The sequence below is a fragment of the Dendrobates tinctorius genome, unplaced genomic scaffold (genome assembly GCF_039654945.1).
Source record: "Dendrobates tinctorius isolate UK_male_01 unplaced genomic scaffold, ASM3965494v1 ptg000263l, whole genome shotgun sequence".
In the NCBI taxonomy this organism is placed as follows: domain Eukaryota; kingdom Metazoa; phylum Chordata; class Amphibia; order Anura; family Dendrobatidae; genus Dendrobates; species Dendrobates tinctorius.
In genome coordinates, this window is record NW_027361930.1 from 8258588 (window position 1) to 8273055 (window position 14468).

The 14468-nt window shown below is 41.5% G+C and overlaps 1 protein-coding gene across 3 annotated transcripts in view; it reads left to right on the forward strand.

The window, feature by feature from the left end:
- LOC141069428 (S-adenosyl-L-methionine-dependent tRNA 4-demethylwyosine synthase TYW1-like) overlaps positions 1 to 14468 on the forward strand; it is a 452148-nt gene that overhangs the window by 317991 nt on the left and 119689 nt on the right. For all 3 annotated transcript variants that reach the window (XM_073558957.1, XM_073558955.1, XM_073558956.1), the window contains exon 15: positions 13970 to 14137. In XM_073558957.1, coding sequence (XP_073415058.1) covers positions 13970 to 14137 — 168 coding nt within the window. The remainder of the gene's footprint in view (positions 1 to 13969; positions 14138 to 14468) is intronic.

Sequence of the window (14468 nt, forward strand, 5' to 3'; positions counted from 1 at the left end):
AGCGGGCATTTAAATGCTCTTCCGGACGCTGGTCCGTAAAACAGGCTTATACTCGAGTCAATAAGTTTTCCCAGTTTTTTAGGTAAAATTAGGTGTCTCTGCTTATACTTGAGTATACACAGTAAGGCTGGTTTTACACTTGCCGTATTTTTGCTGGCTGTTTTTGCGGCCCCAATAGATTTCTATGGGGCCGCATTATCGTCCTGCAAAAATTACTAGGAGGGCCCTGCTCCGTATGGCTTGCTCGATATTTTTCACGGCTTACGGACACGGCCGCAATGCATTTCAATGGTACCGCAAAAACGTTTGCTTGTTTTTGTGGTACACTGTATTTGCGGATTGCCGTTTTTTTTCCCTGCTATTTGTTATAACAGGGAAAAACAGCGATCCGTGAAGGTTTTTTGCTGCCCCCAAAAAAGGACCGTAAAAACTGGCCACAAAAAACACGGCAAGTGTAAAACCAGCCTAAATAAAAATGGTATAGCTGAAAACATATTCTCGGCCCACAAAAAACAAGCTGCCATACAGCTCAATCAGCGGAAAAGTAAAAAGTTATAGAATACAGCAATTAAAAAAAAAAAAAAAATTTCTGTAAAATATTTTCTTGTAAAAGCGACAAAATCTAGAAAAATTCTATTAATGTGCTATTGCTTTAGTCATAGTGACCCAAATAATAAAGCTGCTTTTATTTATTTTTACCACACATGTAACGTCTTAAAAAAAAAAACTTTAGATCTTGAAATGCTGATTTTTGTGCGTTCTGCCTCCCAAAAATTGGCAACAAGTAAAACGTCAACCCATCCCGCAAAAAATAAGCCCTCCCATTACTGGCGGCACAAATATGGAAAAAATTATAACTCTCAAAATATGGCAAAAAAATGATTGTGTGTGTGACAGCAGCCAAACATAAAAAACTGTATAAATCTGGTATCACTGTAATCACACTGACCCAAAGAATAAAGTCATCTGATCACTTTTACCGCATGAGGAACTGCCCAAAAACATAAATAAAACCTGTTCTTGACCAATTATTGATTTGGTCATTCTGCCTCACAAAGAGTGTATTGAGGGTCGACTGACCTTTATTCTGCGGTCTACACTAGAGAGCTTAATCTGGCTTTTCCATGTAAATCTGTGAAATACATGATTCAGACAAAAAGCCTGATGGAAGATTGCCTATAATGAGGCAGATTGAGGCACTGGGGACGCCGTCTGGTCTGTGATCCGCCACAGCTTTGTGCACTTATAAAAAGGATATCACTGAACAGAGGCCAGATGGAGTCAAAAGTAACTGCTGCTTCATTATAGTGAATGGATCCCTCAGGGTTTTCATCTGAATCACATCATTTGGAGATTTAGATGGAAACCTAGATGTAAGTGCTCAGCGTTGAGCACAGGATAAACATGATCCAAAATGTTATGTAAAATGTTCCCACTAAAAGCTTCAACTCAATCCACAAAAAAAGCAAGTTCCCACTCAGGTTCATCTTCTGTCGATGGAAATATAGGGCGCTTCCACATTACTGGTAGTACAATGGCTCTGGAAATGCACTATGGCTTCTCACCCTCTAAAAGAAATCCAGCAAATTCTACATTCCCAAATCCAAATGCCCCTCTCCTTTGCTTCTCACAGTGTGCTTAAACAACTTTTAGCGTCCACATATTTGGCATTTCTGTAGCGGCGTTTGCCTGCCTAATTTATGGGTGATTGTTTCCAGAAGCACCAGCTGGGCATAATGCACTGGCCACTATAACATGCTAGGCACTACAAAGTATGAGAACAACAATAGTAGATTTGCAATTTTCACTCAGCAACATCCTCTGCTGCATGTTTCTGGAAGACATCCATGCAGTCAAATTACTACATCTGTAGATGAAATTCCAAAGGGGTATAATTTCCAAAATGGGGTCACTTGAGAGGGGATTATGCTCTTCTTGCACTTTGGAGCTATATGGCATCTACAAATTATTCTAGGAAAATCTGCGCTTCAGGTGGTAATCCCTCCAGATTCTTGCCGTGTAGCTACAATAAGTAGTACTGTACCGCCACTGTACTGCTACATTCAGCAGAAATTGTGTGACAAATTTTGATGTCCTTTTTACCCATTTTCCCATGTGAAAATGTAAAATCTGGGGCTAAAGCAGCATTTAAATGGTAAAAATGTAAGTATTTTTTTCTTCACTGCCCAATGGTAAAAAAATTCTGTAACACACCCTTTGTGTCTATATCATGATTGCACCCTTAGATGAATTCTTTGAGAAGTGTAGATGGTAAAATGGGTTCACTTATGCAGGGATTTTTCTGTTCAGGAAACATTCTCTGCACTATAATATGCCGCTCCTTCCCTTTTGAGCTTTGCGCTGTGCCTCAAAAGTAGTTCCTGATTACCTGTAGGATATTGGCACACTCATGAGAAATTGCACAACAAACTGAGAGGTCATTTTTTCCTATTAGCCGTTCTAAAAAAAACTAGATGGAGGCCCGATGCTGTCACAGTGGGGGGCAGGCTTTGCAGCGTTGAGAATCTCTCACCCTCTGTGCTCACCCACCTATCCATTCTCTCTTTCCCCATGTGCTGACTTCTTCCGTCTGTCCTCTCTTCTTTGATCTGTCTACCCCATGTGCTATCCCCCTTGCCTGCTGCCTCTCTCCTTCCTGTGCTGTTGTCTCCCTTCATGTGCTTCCCGTTAGAACCGTCTCCCCCCCCGTGCTCTGTCTGTCTCACACCTGTGCACCTTCTCTCTCCCCCATCTGCTGTCTTCTCCTCTCATGTTGTCTCTTGTTTGACCTGTGTACCCCATCACTAAACAGTCAGTGCACAGCATGTCAGGAGGAATTTCTATTTAAAGGGATTTTCCCACGAACGAAAGTTCATTTTAAAAATTGTCTGTGTCTTACCATGTACAGAACATACCACACCTCCTGGGCAGGGGAGGAAGCAAAAGACAATACTGACATTACAGCAGGAGATCGCAGAGGATACATTTTGTGAGGTAAAATATTGTTTAAAAACAGTCTGAAATATTTTATCTCACAAAATGAATCCTCTGTGATCCCCTGCTGTAATGTCAGTATTGTCTTTTGCTTCCTCTGCTGCTCAGGAGATGTGGTATGCTCCGTACACGGTCAGACACAGACAGTTTTTAGAATGAACTTTCGTTTGTGGGAAAACCCCTTTAATGTGACCGGGCTTCTTTTGCCTGTAGACACGTCGCGCATCTGCCACCGTGATAAGCAGAATGATTCACAGCGCTTGCGATGAATTTGCGCAGTATGACGGCGTTCCGCTGGTTGTACCGCGCAAGAGGCAGCATAGGTGTGTGTGTGTGTGTGTGTGTGTGTGTTTGTATGTGTGTTCAATCAAACAAAAAAGGAAGCGCACAGTAGCGCCATAGCATGCAAACATGAAATGAATTGCATTACTGCATTAGAAATATGAAAAATTGAGAAAGCTTAGGGCTTAAAATGGCCAATTTATGTGTACCTGGAAGCCACGGTAAGACGTTTCTCTTTTTCCAGGACCCTAACCTAATGCCAATCCTCACTTAGACTAAAGTCTTCATCTGTATGGAAACCTATGTAAAGTCTCTCCTTAAGGCCCCGTCACATTTTGTGACACATGAGCGATCTCGCCAGTGAGATTGCTGTGTGTGATGGGGATCAGCGACCGGCCCCCCTGCCGGTTATCGCTGATCATGCAGGATCGTCCTGGGCCGTTTTTCGATCGTTGGTCTCCCGCTGGCCAGCACGCATCGCTGCTTGTGGCAGTGAGAGACCAGCAATCAGAGACGCTGGTTTCTAATGTAAACATCGGGTATCCAGCGTCGCTGGTCCTGATCGCTGGGGCTGTCTAACGATGTCCCAGTGATCCCATCATGTCGGATCGTTGGTGGGATTGCTGGGACATCGTTATGTGAACGGGGGCTTTAGACTGAAAAGGTTCATTTGTATTCCTTAACCTTCTGATTGAGCACTCCACCTCTTATAGATATAGATTTCAGTCTAAGGGTACCGTTACACCTAGCGACTCACCAGCGATCCCGACCAGCGATATGACGCGGTCAGGATCGCTGGTGAATCGCTAGGTGGTCGCTAGTGAGCTGCCACTCAGGCAGATCTCACCAGCGACATCGCAGGGGACGGGGATCACTACTTACCTGTCAGACGCGGCGATCCTGCGTCCTCCCGCCCGGCTCCACACGTCGCTCATCGTCACAGCAGGAAGCGCCGCAGGAAGTGGACGACGAGGAATGGTCCAGCAGCTTCTCGCGCGATCAGCGATAACCAGCGGGGGAGCGGGTCGGAGGTAAGTATCAGACACAGCGATGTCGCTAGCAATATCGCTGCAACGTCACAAAATCGGTGACTTTACAGCGATATTGCAAGCGATATCGCAGTGTGTAACGGGGGCTTAAGGAGAAGATCTACATAGGTTCATGTTTGCATGCTATGGCGCTACAGTGTGCTTCCTTTTTTGTTTGAGTGTATGAGTTTGTGACACTAGGTTAAGCACCTTTTCACACTTAGTTTATGCTTGGATGTGACTGTTAGTTTCTTTTTTAAATTTGTGAGTGTGTGTGTGGTGCGATTGTGTTCCGCTAGTGGTACCGCGCAATAGGTTGGTAGCAGCAGCAGTTTCCATATTGAGACACACATCACTGGGTGTCCCAATATGGAGGTCGGTGAACTTTCTCCACTTGGAATTCTGGGATACGGTGACATCTGGACAGAACAGGAAATGAAAACCTTACAAGGCAATTATATAAATAGATAAAAAAAAATTAGGGCCAAAACAACATTTCAGAGGTAAAAATGTAATTATTTCTTGACTGCTCAATGGTATAAATTCCTGTGAGGCACATGTGTTGTTAACGATGCTCACTTCACTCCTAGATGAATTCATTGACAGGTGTAGTTTGTAAAATTACATCGCTTATGGGGGGGGGGGGGGGGTTCTGCTGTTCTGACACCTCAGGGGCTTTGTCAATATGATATGGCACCCTCAAACCATTCCATCAAATTCTGAACTCCAATATGGCGCTTCTTCTGTTCTGGTCTTTGCACTGTGCCTGAAAAGTAGTTTGTGGAAAACAAATGTTTTCATTTTCACAGTTCAATGTTGTAAAATTCTACAAAGAACTCACAGGTGCTCCCCATACAACTAGATAAACTGCTTGAGTGGTCTAGTTTCCTAAATAGCATCACTTTTGGGGGTTTCCAGTATTTAGACATATCAGGGGTTCTTCAAACCTTACATTGCATCCTCTAACGATTTCGGCCAATTCTGCATTCCAAAAGTCAAGCGTTGCTCCCTCCCTTCAGAGCACCCAAACAGTACTTTTCCCCCAATATGGTATAACGGCATAGTCAGAAGAAATTGCACAATGAATGTTGATATCCATTTTCTCCTACTATCCTTGTAAAAATAAAACATTTGAAGCTAAATAATATTTTTGTGAGAAAGTAAAATGTTGTTTTTCCGTCCAAATTGCATTAATTCCTGAGAAGAACCTGAAGGGTTAATAAACGTTTTGAATGTGGTTTTGAGGACTTTCAGGGGTGCAGTTTTTAGGATGGAGTCAGTTTTGGGCATTTTCTGTCATAAAACGCCCTAAAGGCCTGTTTCACACTTGCTTTTTTTTGCAGCGCGTTTTTCCCGCAAAAAAACGCATTGAAAAATGCATACAAAAGCATACAACTGCTGCGTTTTTTTCAAGCATTTTTATGAGCATGCATGAAAAAAACGCAGCGTTTTTAAGCGTTTGTATGCGTTTTTAGTGCGTTTTTACAGCGTTTGCGTTTTTTTCCAACATTAGGTGGCCACTCACACTAACCCAAACCATGACTTTACTGACCCTAACCCTGACCCTAACCCTGACCCTAACCCTTAACCAAACCATACTTAACCCTGACCCTAACCCTGACCCTAACCCTTAACCAAACCATACTTAACCCTAACCCTAACCCTGACCCTTAACCAAACCATACTTAACCCTAACCCTGACCCTAACCCTAACCCTTAACCAAACCATACTTGACCCTGACCCTAACCCTGACCCTAACCCTAACCCTTAACCAAACCATACTTAACCCTAACCCTAACCCTGACCCTAACCCTTAACCAAACCATACTTAACCCTGACCCTAACCCTGACCCTAACCCTTAACCAAACCATACTTAACCTTAACCCTGACCCTAACCCTGACCCTAACCCTTAACCAAACCATACTTAACCCTAACCCTGACCCTAACCCTTAACCAAACCATACTTAACCTTAACCCTAACCCTGACCCTAACCCTAACCCTTAACCAAACCATACTTAACCCTAACCCTGACCCTAACCCTGACACTAACCCTAACCCTGACCCTAACCCTTAACCAAACCATACTTAACCCTGACCCTAACCCTAAACCCCCTTAACCCTAACTTTACCCAAACCCCTAAATTCCATTGTCTAAACTAATGGTAAAAAAAAAAACGCATGTGCAAAAAAAGCATACATAAGCATGCCAATGCGCACATATGCTCACCATAGACTTATAATGGGTGTCTTGCTGTAAAAAAACGCATTGCGCGCGCATGCGTTTTTTTGAGGCAAATCGGACGCACAAAAAATGCAACAAGTTGCATTTTGTGCGCCCGAGCGCATACCGCAAAAAAACGCATGCGCGGTAAAACGCATACAAACGCATGTGTATGCGCACATAAGCGCATACCATGCAAAGTATAGGAAAAAAAAACGCATGCGCTATTTAGCGCTAAATTACCGCGAAAAAAAACGCAAATGTGAAACCAGCCAAAGTCAGTTCATATGAGATGTGGTCCCTAGAAAAATAAATAGCTCTGTAAATTGTTGGAAAAATTAGAAATTGCTGATAAACACTTAGTTTATGCTTGGATGTGACGGTTGTGCGATTGTGTTCCGCTAGTGACCTGTGATATAACTCTTTGGTTTAACCCTTTCACCCCCAAGTCTGTTTTTACATTCATGACGAGGCCAAACTTTACAATTCTGACCAGTGTCACTTTGTAGTAATAACTAACTATGGAACACTTGAACAGATCCCAGTGATTGAGTTTTTTTTTTGTGACATTTGGCTATTTTCAAAGTTTAAATTTTTAGACCCTTGAATCAGAGTTATGTCACGCAAAATAGTTAATAAATAACATTTCCCACATGTCTACTTCACATCAGTGCAATTTTTGAAACTTTTTTTTTTGTTAGGAAGTTAGTTTAAAGTTGACCAGCAATTTCAAATTTTTCCAACAAAACTTAAAAAATCTTTTTTTAGGGACCACATCACATTTGAATAGACTTTCAAGGCCCAAAAGTGACATCATAAAACTGCACCCCTCAAGGTGCTCAATCCACATTCAAGAAGTTTATTAACCCCTCAGATACTTCACAGGAATTAATGAAATGTGGATGGAAAAAATTAACATTTAACTTTTTTCACCAAAAATTTTACTTTAAATGTATCTAGATGGGCTGTGAGCATCTTGAACACCCAGGTGCTTCACAAAAGTTTATGAAGTTGAGCTGTGAAAATAAAAAATTTACATTTTTGTAAATTCATGTTTGCATGCTATGGCGCTACAGTGTGCTTCCTTTTTTGTTTGAGTGTATGAGTTTGTGACACTAGGTTAAGCACCTTTTCACACTTAGTTTATGCTTGGATGTGACTGTTAGTTTCTTTTTTAAATTTGTGAGTGTGTGTGTGGTGCGATTGTGTTCCGCTAGTGGTACCGCGCAATAGGTTGGTAGCAGCAGCAGTTTCCATATTGAGACACACATCACTGGGTGTCCCAATATGGCGGTCGGTGAACTTTCTCCACTTGGAATTCTGGGATACGGTGACATCTGGACAGAACAGGAAATGAAAACCTTACAAGGCAATTATATAAATAGATAAAAAAAAATTAGGGCCAAAACAACATTTCAGAGGTAAAAATGTAATTATTATTTCTTGACTGCTCAATGGTATAAATTCCTGTGAGGCACATGTGTTGTTAACGATGCTCACTTCACTCCTAGATGAATTCATTGACAGGTGTAGTTTGTAAAATTACATCGCTTATGGGGGGGGGGGGGGGGTTCTGCTGTTCTGACACCTCAGGGGCTTTGTCAATATGATATGGCACCCTCAAACCATTCCATCAAATTCTGAACTCCAATATGGCGCTTCTTCTGTTCTGGTCTTTGCACTGTGCCTGAAAAGTAGTTTGTGGAAAACAAATGTTTTCATTTTCACAGTTCAATGTTGTAAAATTCTACAAAGAACTCACAGGTGCTCCCCATACAACTAGATAAACTGCTTGAGTGGTCTAGTTTCCTAAATAGCATCACTTTTGGGGGTTTCCAGTATTTAGACATATCAGGGGTTCTTCAAACCTTACATTGCATCCTCTAACGATTTCGGCCAATTCTGCATTCCAAAAGTCAAGCGTTGCTCCCTCCCTTCAGAGCACCCAAACAGTACTTTTCCCCCAATATGGTATAACGGCATAGTCAGAAGAAATTGCACAATGAATGTTGATATCCATTTTCTCCTACTATCCTTGTAAAAATAAAACATTTGAAGCTAAATAATATTTTTGTGAGAAAGTAAAATGTTGTTTTTCCGTCCAAATTGCATTAATTCCTGAGAAGAACCTGAAGGGTTAATAAACGTTTTGAATGTGGTTTTGAGGACTTTCAGGGGTGCAGTTTTTAGGATGGAGTCAGTTTTGGGCATTTTCTGTCATAAAACGCCCTAAAGGCCTGTTTCACACTTGCTTTTTTTTGCAGCGCGTTTTTCCCGCAAAAAAACGCATTGAAAAACGCATACAAAAGCATACAACTGCTGCGTTTTTTTCAAGCATTTTTATGAGCATGCATGAAAAAAACGCAGCGTTTTTAAGCGTTTGTATGCGTTTTTAGTGCGTTTTTACCGCGTTTGCGTTTTTTTCCAACATTAGGTGGCCACTCACACTAACCCAAACCATGACTTTACTGACCCTAACCCTGACCCTAACCCTGACCCTAACCCTTAACCAAACCATACTTAACCCTGACCCTAACCCTGACCCTAACCCTTAACCAAACCATACTTAACCCTAACCCTGACCCTTAACCAAACCATACTTAACCCTAACCCTAACCCTTAACCAAACCATACTTGACCCTGACCCTAACCCTGACCCTAACCCTGACCCTAACCCTTAACCAAACCATACTTAACCCTAACCCTAACCCTGACCCTAACCCTTAACCAAACCATACTTAACCCTGACCCTAACCCTTAACCAAACCATACTTAACCTTAACCCTGACCCTAACCCTGACCCTAACCCTTAACCAAACCATACTTAACCTTAACCCTGACCCTAACCCTGACCCTAACACTTAACCAAACCATACTTAACCCTAACCCTGACCCTAACCCTTAACCAAACCATACTTAACCTTAACCCTGACCCTAACCCTAACCCTTAACCAAACCATACTTAACCCTAACCCTGACCCTAACCCTTAACCAAACCATACTTAACCTTAACCCTGACCCTAACCCTAACCCTTAACCAAACCATACTTAACCCTAACCCTGACCCTAACCCTGACACTAACCCTAACCCTGACCCTAACCCTTAACCAAACCATACTTAACCCTAACCCTGACCCTAACCCTAAACCCCCTTAACCCTAACTTTACCCAAACCCCTAAATTCCATTGTCTAAACTAATGGTAAAAAAAAAAACGCATGTGCAAAAAAAGCATACATAAGCATGCCAATGCGCACATATGCTCACCATAGACTTATAATGGGTGTCTTGCTGTAAAAAAACGCATTGCGCGCGCATGCGTTTTTTTGAGGCAAATCGGACGCACAAAAAATGCAACAAGTTGCATTTTGTGCGCCCGAGCGCATACCGCAAAAAAACGCATGCGCGGTAAAACGCGTACAAACGCATGTGTATGCGCACATAAGCGCATACCATGCAAAGTATAGGGAAAAAAAACGCATGCGCTATTTAGCGCTAAATTACCGCGAAAAAAAACGCAAATGTGAAACCAGCCAAAGTCAGTTCATATGAGATGTGGTCCCTAGAAAAATAAATAGCTCTGTAAATTGTTGGAAAAATTAGAAATTGCTGATAAACACTTAGTTTATGCTTGGATGTGACGGTTGTGCGATTGTGTTCCGCTAGTGACCTGTGATATAACTCTTTGGTTTAACCCTTTCACCCCCAAGTCTGTTTTTACATTCATGACGAGGCCAAACTTTACAATTCTGACCAGTGTCACTTTGTAGTAATAACTAACTATGGAACACTTGAACAGATCCCAGTGATTGAGTTTTTTTTTTGTGACATTTGGCTATTTTCAAAGTTTAAATTTTTAGACCCTTGAATCAGAGTTATGTCACGCAAAATAGTTAATAAATAACATTTCCCACATGTCTACTTCACATCAGTGCAATTTTTGAAACTTTTTTTTTTGTTAGGAAGTTAGTTTAAAGTTGACCAGCAATTTCAAATTTTTCCAACAAAACTTAAAAAATCTTTTTTTAGGGACCACATCACATTTGAATAGACTTTCAAGGCCCAAAAGTGACATCATAAAACTGCACCCCTCAAGGTGCTCAATCCACATTCAAGAAGTTTATTAACCCCTCAGATACTTCACAGGAATTAATGAAATGTGGATGGAAAAAATTAACATTTAACTTTTTTCACCAAAAATTTTACTTTAAATGTATCTAGATGGGTTGTGAGCATCTTGAACACCCAGGTGCTTCACAAAAGTTTATGAAGTTGAGCTGTGAAAATAAAAAATTTACATTTTTGCCTTAATAAAGTTATTTTAGCCTTTTTTTTTTAATCTTCACAAGGGTAACAGAAGCAATTGTACCATACCATTTGTGAGAAATTTCTCCTGAGTACGCCAGTACCCCACATATGGGGGACCATTGCTGTTAGGGAGCATGGCAGGGCTCAGAAAGGAAGGCGTGACGTTTTGGAATGCAGACTTTAATGGAATTGTGTGCAGGTGCCATGTGGTGTTTGGAGAGCTCCTGGTGTGCCTAAACAGTGGAAAACCTCCACAAGTGACCCCATTTTGGAAACTAAACCCCTCAAGGAATTTAGCTAGAAATGAGGTGATTACTTTGAACATATCTGTGAAGCACCTGGAGGTTCAATGTTGATCTGTGAAAATGTAAAAAAAAAAAAAAATTTCCCCCACATATCTGATAGCCCCATTTTTTCATTTTCACAGTGATAGCAGGAGAAAATGGATACGGAAATTTGTTGTGCAATTTCTCCTGAGTACGCTGATGCCCGATATGTGGTCGAAAACTACTCCGAAGGGAAGAAGCACCATATTGGAGACCAGATTTTGCTGGAAAGCTTTGAGGTTGCCATATTACATTGACAGAGCTCCTGAAGTTTCAGAACAGCAGAACCCCCCCCATATATGACCTAATTTTACAAACTACACTCCCCAATGTTGAATTGGGGGTGTTGAATACTCTTGCAAGACACTGTACATTTATGCTTCTCCTTTGCTATCTATCCTGTATTTCTAAATGAGCATAAAACCAGGAAAATTTACATCCCAATCATGTAGCGAGTCCAACCTTGTCTCAACTACATCAATGTGTTCCTCTAGTTCCTAGGCCTCAAGCTTTTCCAGTTTGCTTGTCAGACTCATGGCATTTATGAACATACACATACACAAGTTTCCATCTTTTTTTAACTTTCACTTTAAGAAATGTGCAAATTGTCTCTTCAGAGAGGAAGAGGGCTTAAACTCTACTGCCACCTATTGTAAGTAGCAATCCTACAAGTCCGTAACGTCCCTTTAGGGTATGTGCACACGTTACAAATTTGGCTGTGGATCCGCAGCAGTTTTCCATGCAGTGTACAGTACCATGTAAACCTATGGAAAACAAAAACCGCTGTGCACATGCTGCGGAAAATTCCGCACGGTAACGTTTTTACACCTATTCATTATAGGAATCCACAGGTGTAATAACACAGGCGAAATCCGCTCAAAATCTGCAGGAAATCTGCACTAATTATGCAGGTAAAGCGCAGGTTGTTTTACCTGCGGATTCTGCGCAGAAAAATCCGCACAGGAATCCTCAACATGTGCACATACCCTTAAGGAGCCTTGCAGTATGACTTTGGATTCTGGTTTGGGTTTTATCCTAATTTGCAGACACAGTGTTTGGGGGTATTGCCCTTTGTCAGTGCAAAATAGGAGATCTGATTTGGCTAGGTGAGAGGTTGACTGGGATATAAGGGTTAAGACAAGTCAGGTCTGGCATCCCAGTTTGAGGAGACTTGAATGCCTTGCATGCTCCACTGGGAAATTATATATGCAAATGGTCTTTTGCTAATTTCTGAAGCTTTGTGGTCAGATTTGATTTAACTGCTTGTTTGTAACGCTTCAATCTCTCTATTCACAATCCCAATCCTTCCCCTGTAGTCTTCACCCACTGATGTAGTCTGACCCATCTCTATCATGTATAACCCTTTATTTCCTGTTTTTTCCTTCTCCCTTGTCTCTGTTTTAAATGCTCCGTCACGCCTGCAAGAATTCTCTCCATGAGCACAGCAGACTCCTTCCATTTAGGTGTGATTTGGCTGCAAAATGCAGATTGCCCCCCAATGAAGAGTAAACCCTGTGCTCTAGGAACCCAAATCGGTCTGCTCTGGACAAGACTTTACACCTGAACTTTACTCTTTAAGTTCCTGTTGTCTTTCCTGTGATTCCAATGGCCCATGCAATATTCCATAATCTACCTTGAAGATTCTTTCCTTCAACTTGTAGCCTAATTCTTTAAAATTATGTTTAATGATTCTCCATGTACCACTTATTCTGTCCTTTCCACTTGGACTACAACAACTAGATTATCAACGGTCACCTGCAGTAATTTGGCAACCCGTTTCACCATATGCCGAACTCTAGCAAAGGGAGACCGCCATCCATTCTGTTGATGCGGACTTGGCGATTGATTATTCTATCCTTTGCCTAATTATACCACTATAACTAATTGCCTATCTACATTACGATTCCCTGGATACTAGCTGGCTGCTCACTTCAGCCATAGCAGTGTTCACTCTGGAACTCCTGTTCCAGTGATGTATATGTGACAGAATGAACTGAAGGAAACTTCCAGTTCTGCTATTACTAATATGATAAAACAAAAAAGTATATGAAAAAATTAAGTACTTGCAGGCCTTGAGCCCCTTCCTTCAACCCCTTCCTTCAACTGCTGTTTTTTCTTTAAAAGGAATCTGTCACCCATTTTTAGTGATATCATGTAAAGATATCACCCAGTTGTGCATCCCATAAAGATTCTATTAGGACTTTTGATTCCCCCCGACCCCGGACCTTTGCATAAATACCTTTTTTATCTTGTTAGAGATGTATGGAAATCGCCGCCGTCGGGTCCGATGGGCGGGGCTTATTCGCCCAAGCCCCCCCCTCCTCGGCTTGGTGAATGTAATCTTCATCTGTGAATATCACAGATGCCGTAGTTTTCCGTGCTTGCACATTGAAAAGGCCTCTAGCGCTTGCGCAGTATGCTTTGCCCAACTATGGGCAAAGCATATAATCGGTACTGCGCATGCGCCAGTATTTTTCTGCGCGGTGTGTGCCCCGGAAGTGTGTCCTCCAACTTGTTCCCAAACCACTTAGTATTTAAGCTTCTGAAAGTCATTATGTTGTTCCATTGTTCCATTGTATGTCGCTGATATCTGCTACATCATCCAATGCTATGAAAATCGAGCATTATATTACTTTCTTTGTCCATGCCAATTTACAGAATACTGTTCACTTTTACCTGAGTAAAGATGTGTTAAATTGTGTAAGATGGCTGATAATCCTTTTTTATGAAAGTTAAATGTCTAACTTTTACATCTTGATTAAACGATTGCTTGTAGAGTTTTTATTCAGCTTGTCTTATTTTTTTAGGGTGTAACCTACTGTGGAGAGAGTTCTGCTAGCAATCTAACCATGGCAAATGTTCCTTGGCATGAAGAGGTTGTTCATTTTGTCCAAGAGTTGGCAGATATGCTACCAGGTTATGAAGTTGCATGTGAACATGAACATTCAAATTGTATGCTGATTGCTCATAAAAAGGTAGGTCTGAAAAAAAAATGTTGAGTTGATCTCTCCTTGCAGAGACTATGCCTGTAAAGTAGAAATTCTACAGTGGCTGTCAGACTGACGTATTTTCATGTCTTGGCAGAATCAAATGAAAGTCAGTCAGTAGTGAGTGTTGTGTGTTGAAAGATGGACCTTTCTGTGCCTACTGGGGAAAAGAATAGCCATGCAATAAATGCTTCATGAAGTAATGTGTCTACTATAGGGAAATCATGGAAGCACTGTTATGTCAGATGAGAGAAACATGATCAGATATTTTTTGTAACCATATGTAAATGTGCATCAAATATCCTTCAGCCAGGTTCTG